This window comes from Pleurodeles waltl, chromosome 12 (assembly GCF_031143425.1).
Source record: "Pleurodeles waltl isolate 20211129_DDA chromosome 12, aPleWal1.hap1.20221129, whole genome shotgun sequence".
Classification (NCBI taxonomy): domain Eukaryota; kingdom Metazoa; phylum Chordata; class Amphibia; order Caudata; family Salamandridae; genus Pleurodeles; species Pleurodeles waltl.
In genome coordinates this window covers 676320418-676347289 of record NC_090451.1, presented here as the reverse complement: position 1 = coordinate 676347289, position 26872 = coordinate 676320418, and the positions used below count along the sequence as shown (strand labels likewise).

General features: G+C 44.0%; 1 protein-coding gene across 1 annotated transcript; it reads right to left on the bottom strand.

Annotated features, from left to right (window-relative positions):
* Positions 1-285: 285 nt before the first annotated feature.
* LOC138267217 (vomeronasal type-2 receptor 1-like) lies at positions 286-23131 on the bottom strand. The gene is made up of 8 exons (XM_069216072.1): positions 22260-23131; positions 15717-16008; positions 12472-13299; positions 11361-11588; positions 5321-5480; positions 3260-3435; positions 1285-1477; positions 286-1184 (listed from the first exon to the last, which is right to left on the bottom strand). The coding sequence occupies exons 1-8, from the start codon at positions 23129-23131 to the stop codon at positions 286-288; spliced, it is 3648 nt and encodes a 1215-aa protein (XP_069072173.1).
* Positions 23132-26872: the final 3741 nt, after the last annotated feature.

Below are 26872 nucleotides of genomic sequence, written 5' to 3'. Positions count from 1 at the left end.
CACTCCAAACATGTTTCTAGGGATGGTGTTTAATGGATTGTTTACAAGTGGATGATGACTCCAATAAAAAGGTTTAGTAACCCGACCAAGAGAATTCATTGAAAACCATGTTGCAGTCAAATACAGTCAGGAAAATGGTGTTACATGCAATAAAGAATCCCAGCAGAAGGTAGGAATGTAATTAAGACGTATTTGATTCCTATAAATTACATAAATGCCACAATGTATACAGAAAACCCTACTTTATCCTTATTTTGGCTCTTTGTTTATTTCTTTGTAGACTTGTCATCCTCTTTCTATGAGATGGCCTTTGGTGTTCAACTCTGGTCTCAAAAGGATGATGTAACACTTTGGGAAAAATATACAAGAAACCAAAGACAAACTTGAGGTCAGTATGGCAAATATCTCCATTGCCACCATGTACTTGCCCTTGGTGCTGAGGTAGGCTGGAATAAATGAGACCCACACACTGAGGAATGCAAGAATGCTGAAGGTGATAAATTTGGCTTCGTTAAAAGTGTCAGGCAGTTGCCTTGCTAAGAACGCAACTATGAAACTGATGATGGCCAAAAGCCCAAGATATCCCAGCATGCACCAGAAAGCAAAGGGAGAACCCTCATTACATTCTACTATGATTATCCCTGGCTGGGAATGGGTGTTATTTTGTGAGAAAGGAGGAGAGCTCATTAACCAGGAGATGCACAAAATAACTTGAATGACACTACAGACAGCAATGATCATGTAAGACAATTTGGGTCCAACCCATCTTCTCAATTTACTGTTGGGCTTAGTGGCATTGAAGGCAATAACCACCATAATGGTTTTGGCTAAGATGCAAGAAACACAAACAGTGAAGGTGATGCCAAAAGTAGCCTGACGGAGTATACACTTCTCTGGTGTAGGGTAACCAATGAAAATCAATGAGCAAAGAAAGCACACAGTGAGTGACATAAGCAGGAGGTAGCTGACTGAGCGGTTATTTGCTTTGACTATTGGAGTGTTCCTGTGCTGTATAAAAAGTCCAAGTATGGAAACAGGAATAATTGAAAATAAAATGTTGGTGGCTGCCAAGATGATTCCCAAATGGTCATCGTAAGCAAGAAAATCCATATTCTTTGGGATGCATCCATCGTGATTGTCATTGGGCCAGTGGTCCCAAGGGCATGAGGTGCATTCCACAGAGTCTAAAAGAATAAACCCACAAGAATTTCAGAAATTGCTCAGTTTATTTTGATAATGCATATAGCTTATTCTTTTTAATATCATTTGATCTTATCCACTTACCAGTAAGGTTGGAAATCTCCCCAGGAGGACAAGGAACACACTGGAAGCAGCAAATTGGTTTTCTTTCTACAGCAACTTTCCAGAATCCAGGGAGGCAGCTAGGACTGCACACTGACACAGGGACCTCAGCATTGTGAAAAGTAATTGCCATTATCACAAAAAACACATAATTAATATTATATTTGAGTTGTTCCTGCAGAGTTTAGAAATTATGAAATGAAAGATGTGCGCCAACGGTGTACATTGTCACTCTAACTCTTAATCAATTTATTTAATTTCACACTCTACTATGATTACCAAATCAACACATACACTTGTTACACAATGACTAAGGTAATTAAACATTTAATGGGCCTATAATACGTGCTGACAAACTTAGCCTCACGTGAGAATAATACTGTCTCACATATAGGCATGATAATGGCACTCTTAAACAACAGTCTAATGTGTTTTTCCTATGTTCAAAACATGAATGAGATTTTGCACATCTTTCTGACATACACTACATTCGATAGGTCTTTTCCAATTCTCTGCCACACACCTTAATCCCAGTGTGATGGAGATCCTCAATATGAAATTTACTAAATAGCTTCAAAAATCAAGTTCTTAAGTAGGCCCTAGATAAAACTGTATGTATTCCATTCTAGCATTTGTACACATTGAATACAATAATATATTAATAATGCGATGGGCATAAATAGCTTCAAACTTTGCTTGACTCCTTCCTGCCTTAAATAACCTTTAAGAACTATCTGAGTTGAAAACTTATCACTATTGTTTCCAACATAAACATGGTCCATTGCTACATCAACAAATGTGTTAGTCTCTTATGAAACCCAATGAATAGTGTATGTGAAAAGAAATACTGTTTTGTGGCAATTATAAATTATGAAATATTTTTATAATTAGGACACATCCAATGAACATAATACTGCCCATACTCAAATTTCAGCAATTGTCTTCAAAAGATATACGCATTATGCACAACCTCCATCACAACTTGTTTACACAACCAGAAAATGTCTTGCCCACAAGTGTATTCCAGTTCTGTCTCACTTCACTTTTTTAACTATTGCCTCACATACATTTATCTCATGTTCTCAAATAAGTTCTACTTTTACTAAAATAACATTCATTATCCAGTATTGGGTCTTTCATAAATTCACATGCTTGAATCATCCCCGTCGTCGAAGTGGGAGTTCCACAGTACATGAAAAGAAATAATCAACAAACAAAAAATGTTTTTCCTATAGGCTATAATGGTAACCCAAATCACTCATATAGCCTAAGTCCTTTTGTGAAAAGGACCCAAACCCGGCTGCTGGCCAATCAGGCACCAGCACCCTCTAGAACACTCTCCAGAGAGGCTCTTTCCCTCAGATTTTCTACTGCACGTCGTGTGAAGGGAGTCTCTCTGAGCTCTGCTTAGTTTTTCTACTTCTTCAGAAGATTTTCTCTCAAAAAACCTCTAAAGCATGTCAGACTCTTCTAGAAAAGGCCTTTTCCGCCCTTGTAAGACCTGTGGCAAGAAAAGGCTCCATGTGGATGATCCACATAAAAACTGCTTATACTGCCTATATACAGAACACCAGGTGAAAGACTGTAAGATATGCCGTACTTTCTCTACAAAAACCATCAGGGACTTTGAGGGTAGACTCTTAACATGGCTACAGGCAAAACCCTGTACTTCAGGTGAGGAGAGTGAGTCAGAAAGGCCACATAAAAGGTCCAAATCTGAGGACCTGGGTCAGGCTGAAAGATCCAGAAAGCGGCAAAAAATGCATCATGAGGAAGGTGCAAAAGGCTTACAGGGCTCAATTTCATCTGAGCCATCCTCTCCTCGACGAAAGAAAGAGTCGTCTCACCATTCTCCTTCGTCTGAACCTTCTACCTCTAGAAAGGTATCTATCTAAATCAAGTCGACGACGACACCACTGTCTATGACAGTGACGACGATGACGGTGTTCACATCTACTGTCTCCACCACCTCGTCGATGAGACCGTCGTCGGCGACGACTACGTCGACGTCTGTGGTAAAGGCTCCTATTATTTGTATTAAACAACCGTCGATGAAGCCTCCAGAAAAGACTGCGTCACTGAAGTCAACGTTGATGCCTTCGTTGACCAGAACATCGTCGTTGATGACATCGTCTATGAAAGCACCATCGACTGCAACACTGCCGATGACAGCTCCATCGGCTGCATCACCGTCAACAAGGCCGTCGCGACGAGACCACCGTCGTCGAGACCGTCATTGATGGAAAGATCATCCACTCTAGCAGTTCTGTCGACCGGACCATTATCGTCGACACCATTGCCAATGCCAATGGTGACTGTGAGTCAAATGGATGCTAATCCTACTTCTTCTGGGTCTCCTGATCTTCGAGTCACAGTTAAAATCACAGCAATGTCCAGATCGATGATCTGTCCTACGGATACTTCTCGAAGTAAGGTGTTAACTTTGTTACCTAGTCATCTGCTGGACTGGGAAGAGTCAGATGAGGGTCCATTTGGGGATGCGCACAGCCCATCCCAGTTGCATGTCAAATACCGGGAAGAGGATGAAGATGATGAGTATAATCAATATCAGCCTTATTACTCTCATCAGGGGCACTGTTATCAACCTCCTCCTCAATCAAGAGACACTGTTCAGATGCCTGCTTCCTTGATCCAGGACTTGCAGTTAATGTTGCAGGATTATAGGAGGAGGTTCCCAGCTACAGCAGAGGAGCGTACCTCTACCTCCAGCTACTCCTAGGATGACTCCGCATTCTGTGTTAGCCGCTCCCCCTGGAGATTACGTTTGGACATCTGGGGAAGAGGAAGAAGAAGGTGAAATATCTACGCCACAGCATCCTAGTGAGGAATGGGATGACTATCTAGCCCCTACTCCTTCTCCACCACTTCCTCGCCCTTCAGATTCTCCACCAGAGGATATAGGTGTTTTTCACAATTTAATGGATAGGGCGGCCACAAGTTTCCACTTGCCAACATTGGTCTCGCAGTCTGAATTCTTCCTCCATGACTTTAAAGAGCAAACAAGGAAGTCTGTGAGGGCCAACCCTCTCATTGACTTCATATGAATCGAGGGGATCAAGATCATGCACAACCCGACAACAGTTCTACCAGTGCCACAGAAACTCAACAAATATAAGGCAACTCAGGACTCTCCGGCATGTTTGACTGGCCATCCAAAGCCAGACTCTGTCATCTCTCAAGCGGCTCAAATGCGTTCCAAGAACCCGTCAGTGCCTATATCTACTCCTTCGTATAGAGAAGGAAGGAGATTAGATAACGTGAGCAAGAGATTCTCGTCCATGTTAGCCGTAACTGTTCGGGCAGCAAATTCCCAAGTGATTTTGGGACGATATGATTCACAAATGTGGTCGGATATACAGGCTTTCATGGACCTCATCATGGAAAGCAAACAAGTAGAGGCATGAAAGAAGGAAAGCATACGTCTGAAGAGATAATTGACTGCGCCCTAGATATAGCCTCCACCGGCTTTCATCAGTTGACGGGAGCTGCGGTATTACGGCACCAGGGTTGGCTGAAAGCGACCTCTTTCAGACTGGAGGTGCAGTCCAGAATTTTTGACATGCCGTACGACGGAGAATCTCTCTTCGGCAAGCATGTAGACGACGCTTTGCAGGCCATCAAGGCTGACACAGATACTGCTAGGTCCCTAGGTAATTTGCAGTACCGGAAGCAGCCCTTTCGGGGTGCAAGAGAAAGGGGATTTACCACATTTCGAGGTTCCTATCACAGCCAGTATCAACAGCCTCAATATAGACTGACCTATCAGCAGCAGTATAGACAACATCCACTGCCTCATACGCCAGACAGGGAGGAAGGAGAAAACAGAGTTTCCAAACCCTGTGATCAACCTAGAAAACAATCATTATCAGGCACCAGCTACCTTTCCCCACTATTTACAGAACCACCAAGTGGGAGCAAACATCTCCAATTACTTCCAGAATTAGAAAAGCATAACATCAGACAAATGGGTGCTGGATATAGTGGCACGAGGTCATACCTTGGAATTTATACAAAAGCCACTGCACCTTGTGCCAGGAAGATCCAAACCGTCCCATCTTTGCTTGCTTCAGCAGGAGGTGTTCCTGATGCTCGCCAAGGGAGCGATAGAAGAGGTTCCGGTTCAGCAAAGAGGACTCGGGTTCTATTCCCGGTTCTTTCTAATAAAGAAGAGGTCAGGGGAATGGAGACTGATCCTAGATCCAGGAAGCTGAACAAGTTCATTTGGAAGCAATCCTTTCGGATGATCAGGCTGTCGGATATCCTTCACCTTTTGAATCCTGGAGACTTTATGACAACAATGGATCTCCAGGATGCTTACTTCCACATACTGATACATCAAAAACATCGCAAGTATCTCTGCTTTACTGTGGACGGTGCCCATTATCAATTCAAAGTTCTCCCGTTCGGTCTGAAGTCAGCTCCATGAATTTTCACAAAATGTCTTGCCCCAGTTGCAGGTTTTCTCTGCAGCAGGGGTTTTCAGGTGTTTCCATACCTGGACGACTGGTTGATAAAAGCTCCTTCATCACCACTAGCGTCCAAAGCTACTCAAGCCTGCCTAGAATTATTTAACAGTTTGGGACTAGCAGTAAATTTCCAGAAGTCAGTCATCCTTCCCACACGCAGGATAGTCTTCTTGGGTGCAGAACTCAACACCATCCAAAACAAGGCATACCTCACTCCGGCACGGCAGCAGAAACTCACCAACTTGGCTGTCAGTATTTCCAGAAAAAGGTCTGTTTCAGTACGACTGTTCAAGTCGCGCCTAGGTATGATTTCCTCAGCCTTCGTCCTCGTTCATCTAGCAAGGTTGAGAATGAGACTTTTGCAGGAGGAGTTACAGCTCCAATGGACCCAGTCGCAAGGATCCTTTGAGGATTCAATAAGTGTTACACCAAGAATGCTGGAGGCTTTACGATGGTGGTCTCAGGTCAACCATCTCTCTCAAGGGCTCAACTTTCTAACGCCAATAACAGATTTTATCATCACGACAGACACTTCCTTGGAAGGCTGGGGAGGGCATTTACAGGACATGTGCATTCAGGGAAGATGGTCAGATGCGCAGAAAAGAATGCACATAAATCTGTTGGAATTAAAGGCGATCCATCTCACGCTCAAAGCGTTTCTTCCATGCATCACAGGGTCATAAATGTCAGTCCGGACGGACAACATAAAAAGCATGTTCTATATCAACAAGCATGGAGGAACAAGATCCCTCTCCTGCTCAAGGGAAGCTCAATCTTTTTGGGACTGGCTCACGCTGCACAACATTCGCCTCAGGGTGGAACACCTGCCAGGCGTCAACAACGTCCTGGCGGACTCTCTCAGCAGGACGGATGACAACTGCCACGAATAGGGAACTCAACCAGAAGGTACTGGACGGTGTCTTCCAATGCTGGGGACGGCCGACCCTAGATTTGTTTGCCACCAATCAGAACACCAAATGCCAATTCTACGCCAGTCGATACCCACTCCCGGGGTCGTGGGGAAATGCTCTGTCGATGAGATGGTCTGGGATTTTTGCGTACGCTTTTCCCCCCATCCCATTGATCCCCAGACTCCTGAGGAAGCTGAAGTCGGAGGGCTGCAGGATCATACTCATAGTGCCCAGGTGGCCCAGACAGTATTGGTACACGGAGCTCCTACTCCTGTCCGTGGCCAATCCCATGCGCCTTCCCTGCAACCTCAACCTTCTCACGAAGACTCAGGGTCAAATTCTTCATCCGGATCCAACATCTCTGCAATTACACACTTGGCTGATGAGTTCCGTGAGTTCCAGGGTATGAACACTGACCAAGAATGCAGACGGATTTTATCTAGGGCACGAGCGGACAGTACAAATAAGACTTACAAGCTCAAATGGAAGAGATTTTGTGTCTGGTGCTCGTAGAACAAGTTCCATCCTTTACAGATTAAGCTGGAACAAATTCTCTTGTATCTTCTCACCCTCTCAAAGGCTGATGCCACGCATCAGATAATATCCATTTGGCAGCTATAGCCTCCTATAGACGCTCTGCTGATATGCCCTCACTTGGCTCATCCAGGATTATTAAACAGTTCATGAAAGGCCTCTTCCGCACTTTTCCTCCGGTGCGTCCACCTCCGCCAGAGTGGCATCTCAATGTAGTCCTGTCCCAGCTAATGAAAGCTCAGTTCGAACCCATTCACAGAGCGGAACTCAAGTACATCGCATGGAAAGTGGCAACCCTGCTTGCTCTTAAACTTCCACCAGGAGAGTCAGCGATATACGATATACAGGCCTTTACTATTAAGGAACCTTTTCTGGGTTTTTTCAGATTACTTTGTCCTGCTCAGGACTAACCCCAGGTACATTCCTAAAGTGCCCTCATCATTTCACCTGAATGAGGCAGTAATATTAAGAACCTTTTTCCCAAATCTGTTGACAATCGCAGAAAAGACTCTGCATTCCTTGGACATCAAGAGATGCCTCAAATTTTACCTTCAAAGTAGCAAGTAGATTAGGAAGACAGATCAGCTGTTGGTATCTTATGCTCATGGACGGCATGTGGCAGGGGTCACTAAGGCCACCATAGCCCGATGGATTGCACCTACAACTTAGGTTTGCCACACGAAAGCAGAAAAACCGTTGACTAAGCGCCCGAGAGCGCACTCCATGAGAGTAGTCTCCACATCGGCTGCTCTGTTCCAGGGCATTGCTCTGGATAAAATATGTCAGGCTGCGACGTGGAAGACTACCCACTCCTTTACGCAGCACTACTGTTTTGAGTCGTCACAAAGAACTGACTCTCTAGTTGGACAGGCTGTTTTACGTCATCTCTTTCACTAATATGAGATCTTTCGTTTATTATGTTGAGACAATTCTATATGCAACAATATATATATATATATACTTGCTATGCAACATTGTTTCCGATTCTGTTATATATGTCTATATTTATATATATATATATATATATATATATATATATATATATATATATATATATATATGTATATGTGTGTATTTGTTTATAGTAATCACAAAAGGTGTGGGGTAGTAGGAACAGGGGGTAAGACTGGGTTAGTCTTTAACCAGTTCCTGGTTGCATTAGGTTGCTTGATAGGGGGTGCTGTGTTGCCCTACAGGAGTAGCAGGGGATTTTCCTTTACGGACTAGGTGGTCTCACACACATAATAGTGTCTTGCTTCATCATATGACCACCTAGCCCCACCTAAGTAAGATGATACTACTCAGGCGGACTCGACCTCAGGTTAAAAGAACCAGAGGGAGTGCTGAAATTGAATTGACTGGATAGTTACAGTGATCCAGAGGGGGTGAATAATAAAATTACCTAACATGTCACCGGTGGCTCTTGTTAGTTTTAATGGTGGTGCATGTTGGTAAGACTAAAACTAAGGGGGAAGGCTCGTTAGAGGATAATGTCTCTTGGAGTCTAAAAGGGGTTGGACATGACCAACACCCCCTCTGGATCACTGTAACTATCCAGTCAATTCAATTTCAGCACTCCCTCTGGTTCTTTTAACCAGAGGTCGAGTCCGCCTGAGTAGTATCATCTTACTTAGGTGGGGCTAGGTGGTCATATGATGAAGCAAGACACTATTATGTGTGTGAGACCACCTAGTCCGTAAAGGAAAATCCCCTGCTACTCCTGTAGGGCAACACAGCACCCCCTATCAAGCAACCTAATGCAACCAGGAACTGGTTAAAGACTAACCCAGTCTTACCCCCTGTTCCTACTACCCCACACCTTTTGTGATTACTTAGTTTCTTTTTGGAGGCGGTGTGGGTTAGCCTTGCTTCCCTTGCTCTCTTTCTGTGTATTTGTATTTGTTTATACTCAAAATACAAGATTTATAAGCATGTTATTTGGTAATATGTTTTAGAAGATTTCAATGCTTGCACCCACCATCCACGGCGGGCATGACGTTTACTGAGAGTACTGCTGAGTATTCAGATTCAAGCATGTTAATTTATGAAAGATCCAATACTGGATAAGAAAACATGTTACCTACCTGTAACTAATATCCAGTATTGGTATCTTTCATAAATTCACATGTGACCCACCCTCCTCCCCTTAGACGCTCGCATTTCCTTCTCAGGTCATGGTCTTCACTCTTGTGCTAGAAAATCTGAGGGAAAGAGCCTCTCTGGAGAGTGTTCTAGAGGGTGCTGGTGCCTGATTGGCCAGCAGCCAGGTTTGGGTCCTTTTCACAAAAGGACTTAGATAGGCTATATGAGTGATTTGGGTTACCATTATAGCCTATAGGGAAAAAAAATGTTGTTTGTTGATTATTGCTTTTCATGTACCGTGGGACTTCCACTTTGACGACGGGGATGATTCAAGCATGTGAATTTGTGAAAGACACCAATAATGGATAACTGTAGTTACAGGTAAGTAACTTGTTTTCTTCCCATCCTTCTTACTCCAAATGCTGGCTAGTGTCCCACCTACCCCTTCCTCCAAAAAAGTGAACTATTGGTCTTCAGTCATCCAAAACGTTATTGTCTAATAACCTACACATTACCCCATCAGTCAGGTTTCCATAACCTTAACGCAAGAGGAAATGCACCTTCACACCTATTCAATGTACAGCTGCTCATCCCAATTACCTTTGTTTCTTCTCATACTTTACAACCTGTTCACTGCTTTCAACGATGCAACTGATCCTAGTCTGCTATCCTCCAAATTCTCTAAACTATCCTATCTAAAATTAAAAGAAATCACTGTCCAAACACACAGTAGCTAGTCGTATATCTTTCTGTCTACTCTTTCTTACTCACTTGAACTTTCAAAACTTCTGTCTCCACTCTCATGCAATGGGGGCCCATAACGGCTCTGTCCTTCGTCTTTTCCTTCTCATTTTCCCATTTTGCATCACTTTTCTTGGGGATAGCATCTTCTCCTTTTGTTCCTCATGCCACATTTTTGCTGATAACAACCACATTTTTTTTATGATTCCTACCTTTGGACCTGACCAGATTTCTATTTGCCTCCATGCCTACAACATGGTCAATTGTTACATATTAGTAGGAAATGAACTAAAAATGCTGACTACTTCAAAGATGCAAAGATTCAAAAAAATAAACTTATAGCAAAAGACTACCCTAAATATTTGGTAAAACTGTATCTAAGAGCATGGTATTATGATTCTGGTCGTCTTCTCAAAATGAATTAAAAAATCCAGAATCTTGACCTTGCATGTGTTGCTGCCTTTGGGACTGAATCCCATAGAAATTTAAAAAAATCCTCAAGAAATGGCATCTACTACAGTCTGAGCCCTTCCAACCTAACAAACAATTGTTCTCATTTAAAAGGGGCTGAAATATTGAAGTCCAATCTTTGAAGACCTACAATGAATCCCACAAACCCACACTCATCAGCATGTGGGGCTTACAACAGTGAAATGCATTACAACTGCAGCAATTGTCTGGCATGTGCCTCTACCTCTTACATGACATTCTGTATAATCAATTAGCAAAATGGAAATGAAGGCATTTCTCTAACTGTGCTAAGGCTGTTATTTATTTTGCTGAATGCCTTGGTTGAGTAACTATATTAGTCAATTCTAGATATTTGCATTGGATTCTACAGCGTCAACCAAGGATTTGCTGCAATGTGGAAAATGCAACATTGGTTGAACAGTATAAAACTCTAGAACACTCTCGGAGTGAGATCAAATGGTGGGTTCTTGAAACTGTGAAATCCTATGTCAGAAGACTTAACGTCCAGAAGCTACTCACTGTCTGAAAACAAATGGATTTGGCAAGCTAATACGTACACCAAAGAACTTAATTTAACTGTGGATGGTTCTTGGCAACCTTAGACTAATGCATTCCCTCCCCTTTCTTAAACATTGTTTTCAATAGCTACTGAATACCCTTTAATCATATGTAATCATTATGTTGATTACACATGTGGATTGATATACACAATGTGTCTTTTGTATTTTGTCCTTTCTTGAGTTTGTCAGATTTTTGCTTCCTGTAGGTACTGGCCACAGGTTCACTGTGGTCCTGGTTGTACAGCGTCCATTGCACTTCAGGCGCTCCTTACCTGTCTGCTCTTTGTGGGCCAAACGATGCCTCCGGCATTGATATGCAGGAACTCCCCTTCAGCGGCACTTGAATCATAACTCCCCACTTTCACGTGCGTTATAGTGCCTTCTTCATTCATTTGCCAGTTTATGATATCATACTGAGCAAGGGGATTCCCATTCCTGTCGAAGTGCACTGGATCCCCCGAGGCTGTCTCAAAGTGCACATTGTGGACGTAGCGGAGAACCTGACGGAGGAGAAAAGTGAAACACTGTTCACAGACAGTTGAGAATACACAAGTGGCAGGAAAATAGGGTCAGAAGATGATGGTCTCAATGGTTCTACAATGTGTCTTTTGCTTCGAATGGGCAGGGTAAGCAGAACTGTGGGGAGCTGTGGAGAGTATTACCACGATTAACCTTTTATGGGTGATACAATTGATAAGCCTCTCTTCATTGCCCACAGTTTAACAAACAGATCCTGCTGCAAACGGAATCCACAAAATGGCTGTGAAGGCAGCCATAGTATGAGAACACATAGATTAATTTCCACTCCTACAAATTAATTTGGGGTTTGATGCCTTGCTTTTGTCCTCCCTGCAAATGGATTGTAATTATATTTCAATGAATTAGGTCCCTAAAGCACAATCATCACTAAGTAAATCATTTATTTGGATATAGTAAAAATTAAACATGGTCAGTGTATAAAACAACATAATATCTGCCAAAAGTAAATAACAATGTACAGTACTTTCAGTAAATTAATCTCATGTTTAAAACCTGTACATAAATGTAAAATCTAGATATTTTCCCACAGTGAATTACGTTTAAATATATGTTTAGTTCTGTCATTATACCTTAAATAAATAGAATGATCTATGAACTCTATCCCTGATGTATTACGTGAAGTCACTGGACCACCTCATTTAAACATTTTCATACATTGTTGTAATTCATGTGAGTTTTTCCACCCACATTTCTCTGTTGGTGTGTGCATTGTTCAGCTTAACATTTAGAAACAGCAAAAAGATATTCTACAGTAGGAAATCTGACCCAAGTGTACTTGTCTAAGCAAGATTGCCAATCATTGCTTTGGTTTATTTAACTAAAGAACATTACACACCATTTTACCTGCCATGGCTCAAAATGGACCTCTGCACAGTTTCCCTGATGGAAGGGACCTTCTCTCTTCCTGCAGGATAGCAGATTATGTAAAGCCAATGCAATGGAGTAGACAGCAGTATAAACATTGTAGGTGACTCTTAAACTGGTAACATCAGTGTAGTCAGTCAGGACCCTGTTTAGTTTCTCTGCGCCTGTACAGAGTCTTGTTTCATTATTCCAGGTTCCTATGTTATCCTTCTGGTCCAACCACTGGCAATCAAAGGCTTCTTTCCAGAACTCCCTGAGGAGAACATCATCTGGGAACTTTAGAGGGAGTACACTGAAGAGAAAGTCCTCAAAACCAGGCATCTTACCACTGTGGATTGTAAATCCAATGGTCCCATTGAGGAATGCCGAATACTTCTTGTCTGATAAGAATGAGGAGGTTGACCAAGACTCACTGGCAATCCAGATTTTACCAGTCACGTTTTGCCTCATTATCTCTTCTATTATTGGTACCATTTCTGAGTCAAGGGAGAAAATGACAATGGCACTGGCGGTTGATTTCTTGATTACCTGTACTATGTGGAAAGCATTTCTATCCGCTCTACTCAAAACAATGTTCTCAGAAAAGGCAACACAAGCCCCAGCCAAGTGGAGCTCTTGCTTTAATATCTGAATACCCTGCTGCCCGTAGTCGCTCTCCTCAGCCAGGAGGCCAACCCAAGTCCATCCAAAGTGAATCAGCAACTGGGCCAACCCACTGGATTGAAAGTCATCACTGGGAATGGTCCGGAAAAAAGATGGGAACAGCCTCCGATTACTCAGGAGTGGACTTGTTGCAAAATAACTAATCTGTAAAGAAAGGAAATGTTTATCGGTGTTGGTAGCTTTGACCAAAGGATCCAAAAATTAATTTGACATGCATGTAGCGATTTGAGGACATAATATGCAAGCCACTGTTTGGTTGAACACTGGAAACTTTCTAACAGTTTGAGAAAATCATAAAATCCCACATTCGGATCATAAAACAGTGGCAATTATTTTGTGGTTTACCCACGTAGACAAATTCTTACTTACTTTCATGGTTATGACTAAGTGGCTCATGGTTGATCTTCACAAATCTATATTTGTCAGCATATTGCTTTGTCTCAGCATATTGATAAATTTCATTCAAGCATGCATTTTGAGAAATAAGACTTGAACCCTACTGTGGCAACACAAAATGAATTTATCCACCATTCATATGCTTATGTTAATTTTGTCTGACTGACCGACCTATGGTGAGGAATCTGCTCCAGCCCTGATTCACCAATTCGATGGGTACCACGAGTTTAATGTTTTTTCCAACTATTTTTTTAACAAGAGTTAGAACTCCTTGAGAGTTATATACTTATGGTCTGAAAAGGGCAGCATGCGGTGTGTGCTGAAACCTTCACTATGATTTTGTAATTAGACTCTTTCCCTGTATTTTTGGGACTGAAGCCTTGTTTTTGTTTCAGAATCTTTCCTGTGACAAACATTTAAGTGGACCAATGACCTAACAACGACATCCAGGTGTTCGCAACATCAGATATTCAAAGAGATGGCTATCATTTTCTCAAACAAAGTCATACTTCATGCATTGTTAAGCATGCAGGCTTTATACCCCATCTTAGGAACATTACTGCTGATACAAAGGAACTGTCCAGTTACTAGGGTTTATCTAATCTCTTATACGAAGTGGGATGGTGCCACTAAATTATTTCTTGTACTTGTTGAAGTTGAATTGGCTACTACAAAATCAACAACTGTATTTTAGGCCTTAAGGATTTGCAGACTTAGCATTGGTTGATGTTAGAGGAGATCCTCTAACCAAACAAGACAATAGTAGCACAGGTGCCTCAATCCTTTTATTTTACCAAATTCAAAAAATTATATTTATCTGACTATACATGACATGGACTCGGAGTAACTAGCCCATTACTCTATATTTTATTCCTCTCAGACCAAGGTCAATGATTAGTATGTTCCAGTGCTCATCAAAAAGGTACCCAAAGCTACTCATTGCTACAGAGCATTGCTTGAAAGGCTTGATATCTCAGTAAAAGCAAATTATGGAAACAGTATCAATGTACGATTGCAAATAAATTCAAACTTTCTTAATGGAGAATTTCCTCTCCTTGAATGGAACCAGCTCAGACATTCTTACAGAAACACAGCATAGAGAAATTAAAACTCTTGGATGTCCTATATTTCTTACATTTCACTTGTAGCTCCAAAAAGGTGCTCCAGGCAAAACAGATTCTTGTCTTCTGGAGTGCCCTATACAAAAGGGTACTTTATTGAGCCTTTTACGTTAGGTTTTGCCCTAGGACCACAGCTTAACCTCATCAGTGCAGCATCACTCTTTGCCTTCTAAATCCACATTGTTTTTAGTAGTACCATCTTTGAATTGATAATGCTGAGATGGTTTCTGAACCTCAGAATTACTGTCAAAAAAGTAGATATCAGGACGGATTGAATGCCGTCCTGCCTAGACTTCTTCAGCAGTGTCTATGTAGACACCAGTAATAAATAATCCTGAAACTCCAGTGATTTAACAGTCTGTCTCTGGAAGCTTCCTAAATTTGAAAGAAAAGGGAAGTTAAGTCCAGCTAAAATACAGGAAGATAAACCCACGTTATATTTACCCTTTTCTTTACAGATCCAATATCTCCAGATCATTCTGCTGTCCTGAATTCGAACAGCAGAAGCACCGGACAAATCCATCAAGGTACAAGACAGTGGCCAATGGACCTCCCTGGAGGGCACACTCAGGATAATGCTTCATCTTTCGCCTTTAGGAAGAGGCTAGAATTCGATCTGCTCCATGCAGCTTTTTCGGCTGGTACATATCACTGGTACTTCCCCGCTTTTCTCACCAGGATGGCTAGCAGCCGTTTGGAAACTATATTTAGTTCAACTCACTGCTACAAGGGGGATATTCACACACTTATCTAGGATCCTACATGCCCAATTCTTACTATGGACTACTGTAGATCTCTTCACCAAGACTTTTAATGTATTTAAGCAATGAAATAGTCAAATATTGGAGTGGATGTGCTGGGTTGCAGAGGGAGGAATGGAGAAGAAAAGACCAGATACATAAAGTCAAATGGGTGTGAACCTGAAAATGCATGAACCGAACTGAAAGTCACATCTGAAAACCATTCCACTCCCAAAGATGAAAATACAAAGAACATACAAGAACTGAATGGCTTTGAAAAATGGGAACTCCCACTTGCACTTACCTGTGGCAGTCTGTACAGACCCAGAATTTGTGCCATGAGGATTGATCTTGTAGAGCCAGCATCCCCCACAATCCCTGCCAGTGGCTGTTGATATGGACACCGGTAGTTCGCAACAGAATGCTTTTGTCCTGTCAGTATCCTCAGCGTTCCCTCAAGGGCTAGTTGCAGGGCAAAGCAGCAGTCATAAATCTCAAATCCAAGTGTGATATTTGGTAAAAGGTCTGGATTTCCATTGATCTCTGCTATGGCAAAGACCATGGCTTGGAGCCACAGGTAGGTCTGGAGCCCAAACCTAAATGTAAGGGGAGAGGTTCCATTTTGAGGTTAGGGTTTTTAGAGCAGTATTGAAGCAAGCAAAATAGATCATTTATGAATTTAGAGATATAGAGAGTTTATTTAAGCTATGCCATCCAATTTATCGACTTTAGTTGAGACTGGGATAAGGTCTCGCATCCAACAGGCCAGAGGAGAACCAGTCCATTAGGTAGATCTCCTTAAACCAAGAGGGCATCTTAAAAGCCCTCAGTCCAGGGGTTTGTTTTAAAGAAACAAACAAATCAGTGGCCCTGACACTTTTCTTTCCTGTGCATTAGTGTTCTTTTTTCTGTGCAGGACAGCCAGGCTTTTCCTGGCTGTGTCAAACAGGATAAATATACATGGGGATTGCTGCCCTAAATTGAGTGGTCCTTCTGAAGTACATTGACACCTGCCCTGTAGCATGTAGGCCATTGGTCAAAGGTATTTAAGCCAGATTGAGGCTCCACTTCTGGAAACCTATGCCTACTCCTAAATTAGTCATACAAGCCACAAATATGACATCTGCTGAATTATGAAATATGTCTAAATCGCCACTTTCAGCTTAAATATACTCTTTAGAAATCTAACTCCAACATTGTCCACATTTTTATGCTTATCACAATCTCAACATTGATTTTGCAGTGGTATTGACAAACTTGCAGATATCTTCAGTAATGCTTTAAAGTCTGAGTCACTCACCTGTTAGCACAGCAACATTACAACATATTTCCCAATACTCCATTATTGGACATCAACCACAGAGTATGTCACTCAGTGTGCATCTACACCCAGATAATACATATACGTGTTCACTTACATTTGGCATTCCACCCTTTTCTGTGATCCAGCCGACCCCCAATGTCCACACCACATTTTTCATATATAAGAGTTAGTCTCTTCATTCTTTCCGAAGCAGACCCCTTACCAGACCTACAAAACCATCAGCTTTTGTAATTAAATTTAGCATTTTATATTTTTAGGATTAAAGCAGACGGACACAATCATTTAAACATTACATATGCTGGTTTATAACTTGTATCTTATTCAGTGTACTAACATCTTCTGAGATGATGTACAACAATATGTTTAAATATAGAACATGAAGCATAATGCATATTTTCCACAAACTGTCAATCACCACTAATATGGAAAATGTTCACAAGACTACATCATGTCATCCTATATAACTGCAACAAACAAGCAAAATATAGGGCCTGATTCACAAAGATAACTTACACTTTTGAGTAATTTATTCTTTGGAGTGTGTTTACTACCTTTCGGAATTCCAAACTCTGAATGTCAATTTATTACAAAAGTGAAAGTTAATTGTCTCCACCACCGGAGCATAGTAATTGGACTACACGTGTGTGGGTGGATGACATCTGTCCCTAAACTCCTCACTGACCTTATCTAAAACTCTCTCATGCCTCCCTAATTCCATCCTCTTTTGGAGTGGAATTGCCCCTCTTAAATGCCACTCTACAGTGTCCCGCCAACATTTACTAATGAAAAGTCTAGTTAAGTATGCGGAGACTGCACAGTCGGGTGGAGAACTTTGCAAACCTAAGTATAGGTAATTGCGAAGGCATATCCACTTCCCATAATCTATGAATAGCACTTTGTAGTACATTTGTAGTACTATGAAATGTCCTGCAAAAGGCAGTTTGTGAATCAGGCTCAGGCAGTTCATCTTCAATGTCAGCACAGCACTGTCCTCAAGTTTGGTTACTGCGTAAGCCATGCCTCCCGGCCCAGGCTGGTGGCAGACACTTCATGTAAATTTCCTTGCCTCTGGAGTGTAAATCACATACGCAATCTGCTGTTGCTGAGTTTTAGCAGCATTTTCTACTGAGTGTCTTTAATCTTACTTAACAGTTGCCAGGCGTCCAATGAACGGATCTCTCTAAACAGTGCTATTGCAGCACAGAATCCACATTCAGGTCTTCCGAGGAACCCTAATCCTGATTTGAGGCCAATGTGTTACAGCACTGAAAATCTAAGCATAGCTCTAGCAATTCACCTCATTTCTAATGTGCAGTGGATTACTGTGGCCAACACACAGATCATCCAAAAAGATTAGCCCCAGCCTGCACTCCATTCTTTTCCAGCACTGAGACCCAGATGCATGGTAAATCAATTGCAACCTCAGTGATTTAAATCCTACAACCAACACTTACATTTGCCAATGCACCTCACTATTGAACTTAAGTTACTGTCCCAGAACCTTACTCATAGCTCTATCAATGTACTTCAGTTCTGACCTGTAAATTTAGAGTTCTAACACACAGAAACACATGCATACACAGGAGGCAAATCACCCCGATCCTAACCTGCAGCACCTCTGATTCTAGCAATGAGAGACTCACACAAAGCTCTCAATGCACCTCAATCTTCATCTGAATCACAGCTCTAACTACTCTTCTGGTTCTGGAATCCCAATCACAGCTTTAAATCATGCATATCAGTTCTGACCAGGTAATCCAGTATGGGGACTCATACACAGATCAATCCACGCTGGTTCTCACCTGCATCACCATTGTTATTACCGCACCTTGAGCATTACACAGACCTGTCTGTAAACTTCACTTGTGATTCAAAGCTGTCATTGGTGTGCGAATGATGGGACCTTCACCAACAGCTCTTTCAAATGCCTTTCAAATCAGGGGGCGTATTACGAGAAGTGAGCACTGGGGGTGGCCATATTGTGGTGCAACTGTATTGTGTCAAAAATATTGTCAAGTCAAAAATATTGTGGGATGTAATATTGTTTTATTAATTTTCAGTGTATATAATATAATTTATATTAATATAGTATCACATATATTTTATAATTATTTTAATATATATTAGTTATTATTAGCCCTGGATTAAATTCTAATCCCTCAAACGTACATGGTATACGTTTTATAATTGTATCTAACAAAATGTATGCATAATTACCATGATTGTGACATGTAGTGTAATTTCAGGGGGAAATTGTAAGGAGAGATGTATCCGTCAGTCAATTTTTGAACAAGAGTGGCATTTTTGGTAGATTTTATACTTGAGTCGGGTAACTTCTTGGCAGCAACTACAAATTTGAATGCAAACAGTACTGTTTTGAAAGCAAGTGGCAGTTCCTTCAATGTGGGAGGCCAACAAACGTTTCAGGTAGATTTTTTACCCAAGTGGACTGTTCTGCTAATTACTGAGCTCAAGACAAAATGTTGAATGTGAGCCGCAATGTTTTGAATGTGAGCAACTAGAAATCATATTGAAATTACATTTTCAAGTTTAATATTTTCCCAAAAAGACCGTTTGGGTAATTTTTTCAAGTGTGATATGCGTTTCTTGTAATAACGCATAACACTGCATAATATTGAAGTAATTTTCTGCAATTATGCTACAGCAAGTTACATGAGTTTTGCACACCCCTTGTTGTTATACTATTTTTAGGTATTAGTATTATTATAATAATTCTATTGTTTTTTTTTAGTATAGTTTGTAGGTGGTAATGCGAAATTTAAAATGTTTCCATTTATTACTGCCTCATAATTCAGTAGCTGGATTTTTGGTTCTTCGGAGAATAGGGAGACATTCATTATTTCTTATGTTAATTTTGTAAGTTGTTTTGGTGACTTTTAATGTCTAATGTACATGTTCTACAGTTTATGAAATTTGTAATTTCATAGCTGGTTGTTAGGTTTATAGAGTAATAGAGTCAAAAGTTTTTTTTTATTTTTTATTTTTTTAAATATGTGTATTAAGTTTTAAATGTTTACACAAATAGTATTTCACAATTACATTATAGTGCCACCTCTCCTGCGTCTTCAGAGGAGAGGCAGTCACAACAGGATAAACAATAGTGGAACAGACAGTTCTCATGCAACAACATAAACACACTGAACTCCCACCACCTTACTCATAACAAAACTTGGGGCAATTTTTACTACAGTCTATCCTGTTAATTGCCATGTATCTTTGGATAAGCGTGTTTTTTAGAACCGGTGGATCTAACTCGGGGTAACTGGGCAACATTGCCCTCCGATATTGCTTGTTAATTGTACTGAGAGGAGGGGGACCGCGTTTATTTTGGGGGGTTATGTACGTGGCTCAGTGGTGTGCATTATCTGTATGTTGTTGGTGTGCGTGTGTATTCCTCCCCTGGCCCCTACTATTACTTGTGCTGGTCACTGAGGAGAGGGGGCGGGTTCCGGCTCTTCCACACGGTGTGCTCCAGATGCGGTTGCTTGATCTGGCACTATAAAGGGGTCTGCCACTTTTATACTCTCCCGTCATCTCCATCTGTCATGGCGGCCTTTTATCGCTTTTGGCTACTAGACGGGTGATCAGTGTTTCCCAAGTTTCCTCTCCCGTGTGGTGTTGTCCCGCGCGTGCAAGTTTGCTCAGCACCAGGGCCTCCGCCCTGGTCCAGCATAGCGCGTGGGAGCGCCAGGCCTTCAGGTCGGGGGCCCTGGTTGCCTTCCAGTTCATTGCGATCAGCCTTTTGTATAGCACGAATGCTAGGTCTGCAAACGTATGTAAATGTCGGTGTTTCTTTTCTCTGACTCTCAGCCCTAACAAGCATGATTTGGGGTCTGCTGCGAGTGTCAGGCCTGTTATTTCTGCTACCTCCTCTGTCAGGCTACTCCATTCTCTGTTTATGTGGGCGCATTCCCATACCATGTGGTAAAAATGCGCTCCTGAGGCACCACACCGCGGGCAAGTCGGCATTGAACCAGGGAACATACGGCTTATCCTGGCTGGGGATAGGCATGTTTGATGCGTGAAGTTGAATTGTGTGTAGCGAAACCTGGAGTTTCTAGACACCCCTCTTATGTGATAGAGGGCTTTCAGCCACTCCTCTTTTGGGATCGGGTTGGTGAGGACTGCATTCCACCTGTCCCTTGGCCTCTCTAGGTTGAGCTCGGAGGATTTGTTCAGAAATTTGTACAGATTTGTCACTATTTTTGTTTGATTATCGAAATGCAACATGTGGTGCAGAGTGGGAGAGCTCTCAGGTTCAGCGTCCCCCCGTGGCCCACGCCTTCTGGATCAGGTGGGCTATTGCATAATAGGACAGAAATTGTCCAGGGTTCACTGCTGTTAGGGCTTGGATGGCTACAAATGTCATCAACTTCCCATCTTCGAAGCAGTCCCCAACCAACGTTATCCCGGCCTCGGTCCAGGTCTTAAGTGTGTGTGAGCCCACCGCATTGGCGCAGCCTGGGATCAATTCTAGTGCTAGGAGTGGCGAGTATGGGAGTGTTTTATGGCCCTTTTGTATGTACCTTTGTCAGCATAGTTGCGCTACCTCTGTGGGCGGGTTACCTGGGGTCCCCTTTGGTGTCTTATTTATTAACCATGTAATCAGCGGTACCCTGTTCAGCCGCGCTAGAAGCCATTTGGACTCAGCCTGAGTTGGCCTGTGCAACCAGTTCAGTATCCACTGTAGTTGTGCAGCTGTGTAATACAGTTCGAAGTTGGGGGCTCCCAGACTGCCCGCGTCTAGCGGGCGCTGCAGGACGGCAAGTGCAACCCTTGTCCTGCCGCCACCCCATATTAGTTGCAGTAATACTGTGTTCAGACCTTTGAAAAAACTCCTGGGGACCCAGATAGGTAACGCCGCGAAGTAGTATAATAACCTAGGTAGCAGCAACATGTTTGCCACCGCCACCCTTCCCAGGGGCGACAGTGGGAGTTTGGTCCAGAATCCTAGTGACCCCTTCATGGAGGTCAACGCCCTCCCTAGATTCCCATCTCTGAGGTCATCTTTTTTGTGGTATATATGTACCCCCAGATATAGGAATGTGACAAAGCACCATTTCAGCCGGGCCGCTGTGGCGTTCTCTTGTCTTGCCGGGGACCATCTGGTTAACAGAAATATACATGATTTGTCCCAGTTCACCACCAACCCTGATAAGTCCCTGTACTTAGTTAGCAGTGGTATTACTGAAGGAATTGTCTCAGGCCCTTTTTGCACATATATTAGCGCATCATCTGCATACAGCGATATGCCGTGATACTGACCGCTCCTAACCACCCCCCATCTCCTCTGTGCAGCACGTATACGAGTGGCCAGCGGCTCCATTGCTATGGCAAACAACAGGAGGGACAATGGGCAACCCTGTCTTGTGCCCCTTGTGATTGGGAAACTGTCTGATATGACCCCGCCTGTTTTTATCCTGGCGTGTGGTTTGGTGTACAGTGTCTGCACCAATATATATAAAGTTAGGCCCTATCCCCATGCACTGCATTGTAGCAAACAGGAAGTCCCACTCCAGATTGTCGAATGCCTTCTCGATGTCTAGTGATAATACCATCTCATCATGAGCCTCCGGGGGGGTGTCCCCCAGTACTCCTAGGAGCCTGCGGATATTTAAGAAGGTGTTGCGTTTTGGGATAAAGCCGTTTTGGTCTTCATGTATCACAGTGTGCATTAGTGGGGCAAGTCTGTTAGCGAGGATCTTGCGTAAAACCTTGCAGTCTAAGTTCAGGAGTGATAGAGGTCTATAGGATTTAACATCAGTGGGGGCTCGCCCTTCCTTGGGGAGAACCACCACCATCGCCTCTCTCAGTGTAGAAGGTAGGATTTTATTGACCCATGCCTCCTCAAACACTTTCATCAAGTGTGTTCTCAGGTGTGTCGAGCATGTGGAGTAATATTCTATTGGGAGTCCGTCTGTGCCTGGGGCTTTATTCCTGGGCATCTGCATCACTGCTCTATCGATTTCCCCCATTGTGAGTGGGGCGTCTAATTGCTGCCTGTCTGCTAACGACATTTGTGCCATAGGAGAGTCCTCCAGGAAGGACCTCAGTTGCAGGAGGGTGCATGTTGTGCGTTTGGTGTATAAATTAGTGTAGTACTCCCTGAAGGCCCCATTGATCTCATCCTGTGTAGTGAACATTTTGCCTGCGTGCCCTTTTATGGACCCGATCGGGGTGTGTTGATGGTTCTTGCGGAGAAGCCACGCCAGCATCCTACCAGACCTGTCTCCCTCTGCGTGTAGTCGCATTAAGTGATAATTATGGTTGTGTTTTCGGAGGCGATCGTCTGCTTCATTATATTTTGTTCGTGCCTCTCTCAATGTTGAGTAAGGGACCACTTTGTTTGCCACCGCTTTTTCTAAGTCTCCCATTTCCTTATGTAATTTATTTATTTCCGTGTGCAACGTGCGCCAGCAAACTCAGTGTCCATTCGAACACCCATATTAGCGACCAGATGTGGCCCGTATACATGTCCCAAACCCTTCCGCAGCCGTTGGCTGCCTATACTGCTGGGCACCCCCGGGGCATCAGCGCCCCCCCCGCCCCACCGCCAAAACCAAACAATACCGTCCATGATACAGTCGAGGACCACAGCAGCATTCACCAGCACGTGGACAGGCGTGGCTTCGTCACGCGCTCCTCAACCCGCAGCCGGGGGGGAGGGAGGGGGAGGAAGGGGGGAGAGGGGAGAGTGGGGGAAGGGGGGTCGAAGCAAGAAAAGAGAAAACAAAGGCAGAGGGGAAAGGAGAGCGGGAGGCTGTCCACGTTTACAGTTCGTCCGCCGCTCTAGGGGTGAGTTTCGGCCCCGCAGGCGAGTCTGTGAGATCGGATGCCGAGCTGATCGAGTCGGAGTCCGGGCTGTCCGCTGAGATCTCCCTCAGAGCCGCAAAAGTGTTCCTGCGTGTGCAATGGAGTGGTCCTCAGTACTTTTGCCCTTTCCTCCGCCGCCTGCTCCTCTGTGGGCTGGCCTTTTGGCCTTCTCTTGGAACGCTTCCGCATTGGGGCATTCGACCATTCCTCTCTGTCCTCCATTCCGGATTGGGGTCCCGCCAGACACCCTTGGCTTGCAACCACGTCCAGGCGTCCTCGGGGGATGTAAATACATGGACGCGATCATCCGATGAGACTCTTAGCCTTGCAGGGAATAGCAGTGCATATTTAATGTTGTGTTCACGGAGGCGTTGTTTGACCCTTACAAATTAATTGCGCAGTTTTTGTACTTCCTGTGTGAAGTCTAGGTAAGCATTGATTTCTGAATCTTCATGTCTGAATGGGCCTTTACTGCGGACTAGGTGCAAACTTAAATCGCGATCCCTATAATTTAAGAATCTCTCTATGAGAGGTCTCGGTGGCTGGCCGGGGGCCTCCCCGGTATCCTTTGCTCTCTTTCCACCGAAAATAATTTCGACGGGGACCCTTTCAGCACTTCCTTGATCAACCATTGCTCCAGGATTATTTCTGTGCTCTATTCTGCTAGTTTTTTGGGGAATCCTATAAAGCGCACGTTGTTTCTCCGTGATCTGCCTTCCGCCTCTTCGGCGCGGCGCCAGAGTATTTTTACCTCTGCGTCCAGCCGCTGTATTTGTTTTTGGTTAGCCAAGACCGAAGGCTTCATTTCCTTTATCTCCGCCTCTGCGGATTTTACCCTTTCCGCTAAGTTGCGATGATCCACTCGTAGCAAATTTAGATCTTGCGATACTGAATCAATCCTCTTCTCCAGGGAGGTTTTAGTGTCCATAATTGCTTGCAGTACTTTATCGAACTGGGTTGAATGGGTTTGCAGAGTGGTTTCCAATGCTTGTAGGGTTGGAGTTAACTGCTGGTCACTTGTTGACTGGCCCTGTGCGTGACGGTCCTGGTTTTTCGTGGATTTGTTTCTTGCAGCCATGATGTGCGCCAGGCGGGCGGCTCGCTGTGAGCGGGGCCGTGTAGTCGTGCAGCTGCTGTGTGGTACAGGCCTCCGGCGTGGTCCTTGAGCACAGCCGGTCGACCCTCCCCCTACGACGCTGCCAGCCCAGTTCTCTGCGCACGCCGAGTGGGGGGGCAGCAGGCGGTCACCACTCCAAGTAACCTGCAATCTCCCCTTGATCGCAGCACTCACGAGATGGGGGGGGCCGTGCTCCAGAGCAATCGATGCCAGAGGGGGGGGGACAAGGGAAGCCCCCCCTCCGGTCCAGCGCCACCCGCGCCCCACGGGGCGTGCCTCACTCCTTGCAGGCGGCCTCCACCGGCGCCCCCACCTCCACTCAAACAGGGGGGGGGGAGGGGGCTCCCTGCTGCCTCCCCGCGGGTCCCTCACCTCCTTTCGTTCCTGCTGCTGCCCCCGCCTGGTCCCGGACAGCCGGAAGACCGCCGCCCTCACCGCAGCTGATTTAACTTCTTCTGTGGGGGGAGGGGCGGCCCACGTGCGGGTCAACACCCGCTATTTTCACCGCATGCAGAGGGGGGACGGGGGGCACCCCCATGTCCTCACCTCCCGTTCTAGCCGATTTTGTGCCGGTGGGTCCGCCGCCACCCGGCGAGCAGCCTCTCGGCTCTGCCGCTCCGCCTCAGGGCACGGCCCGCGATCGCGGATGTCTGTCTGCCGCGGCCCGCCCCTCCTCTCTGCCACGGGGCAGCAAGGACAGACAGTCAGGGGCTCCGGGGGTCGCCGGGTCCCTGATCCGGACCCCACATCGTCCGTGCCCCCCTCAGCAGCCCGGGGGGCACCCACAGGATATTTTATCGAAAGGCATGGGCCGGAGCTCCAATTCTAAGCTCCCGCCCCGCCCGCCATATTGGCTCCTCCCCCCGAGTCAAAAGTTATTTGAATTATAGATTTTTGTTTTCATTTACAATAGAGAAAGTGTATTTTGTGATTTTAAATGTAAAGTATAACTTTTCCAAACAAGAATTACTATTTTACAACATAGTAGTACATTACTAAGTTTGTAGGGGATTCTGGTGGGAACATATTAAAAATATTGCTGGTTTTTTTTTTTTTTTTTAAATGAGTAGTTAGGTTAATTAAAAGATTGCTTGAATTGATTGATGTAAATCATTACTTGACTAGTTACCCCTTCCAAAGTTCAACAGTTTCCTTAATTTTGCTTATGTTGTAGAGGGAAAAGTAAACATAATCCCTCCATAGGCCAACACTTAAATTAGAGTTGGATTAGGAAATCTTATCCCTCCAAAGTCTGACACTTTTCCGACTGTTGCTTAGATTGGAGTAGGAGCAGATCTAAGCCCTCCATAGTCCAACACTTTCCCTACAGTTGATTAGATTGGAGCAGGAATTGTAAAGTGAAACCCTTCACAGGTCCAACAGTGTCCTTGTTTTTGTTTAAGTTTATGTTTTAAAGTGGGAATAGTAAATCCAACCCCTCCAATGTCCAACGCTTTCCCTCTTTTTGCTTATCTTGAAGTAAGAATAATAAATTCAACATTTCCAAGTTGAACATTTACCCTGCTTGTGCTTACAGAAGAATGGGAATAGTACTTCTTACTCCTCCAAAGTGCAACAGCTTCAATACTTTTGCTTTAAGTTGGAATTGGAATGGTAAATCTGACTCCTGTAACTCCTTATTGCAGCCATCGGTGTCTGTCAGCCATTGGCTGCTACCGGGGTGGCTTAGAAAGGGTCCGCTGGTAGAGAGAATCCTATTTTTTTCACCTGATCTCAGGAGAACAGGGAATGGTTAGAAAGGACCCTCTGGCACCTGAGGATTTTCTCTTTTTCTCCCAAGGTTCCAGTTCCTCTGGAAGAGCTTCCTGAGCAACCTAAGTTTTTTTTTTTAGTAATGACGATCAGTGCGCAGGGTGCGCTGATCTTCATTACACTGCAAAAGTGAAGGTAAAACGAGCTAAAGGGCTCATTTCACTTTCACTGAATCAGATCTCAGGGTATATCTCAGCCCTCAAGCACTGATTCTTATGAGACAGGTACTGTTGGACAAGGGAGAATCTCCCCTTTCCAATGGTACCTCTGCTCAGTAGATCCCTGCTCGGGATCACCATAGGAAAGTGATCCCCTAGGATGGATCCACCCATTGCACACCAGGGATGGGGAGCAACCCCGTAGATAAGGGCTTGTGCTCCCCACAGCACATTTGCATATAACAGTTGTTCTG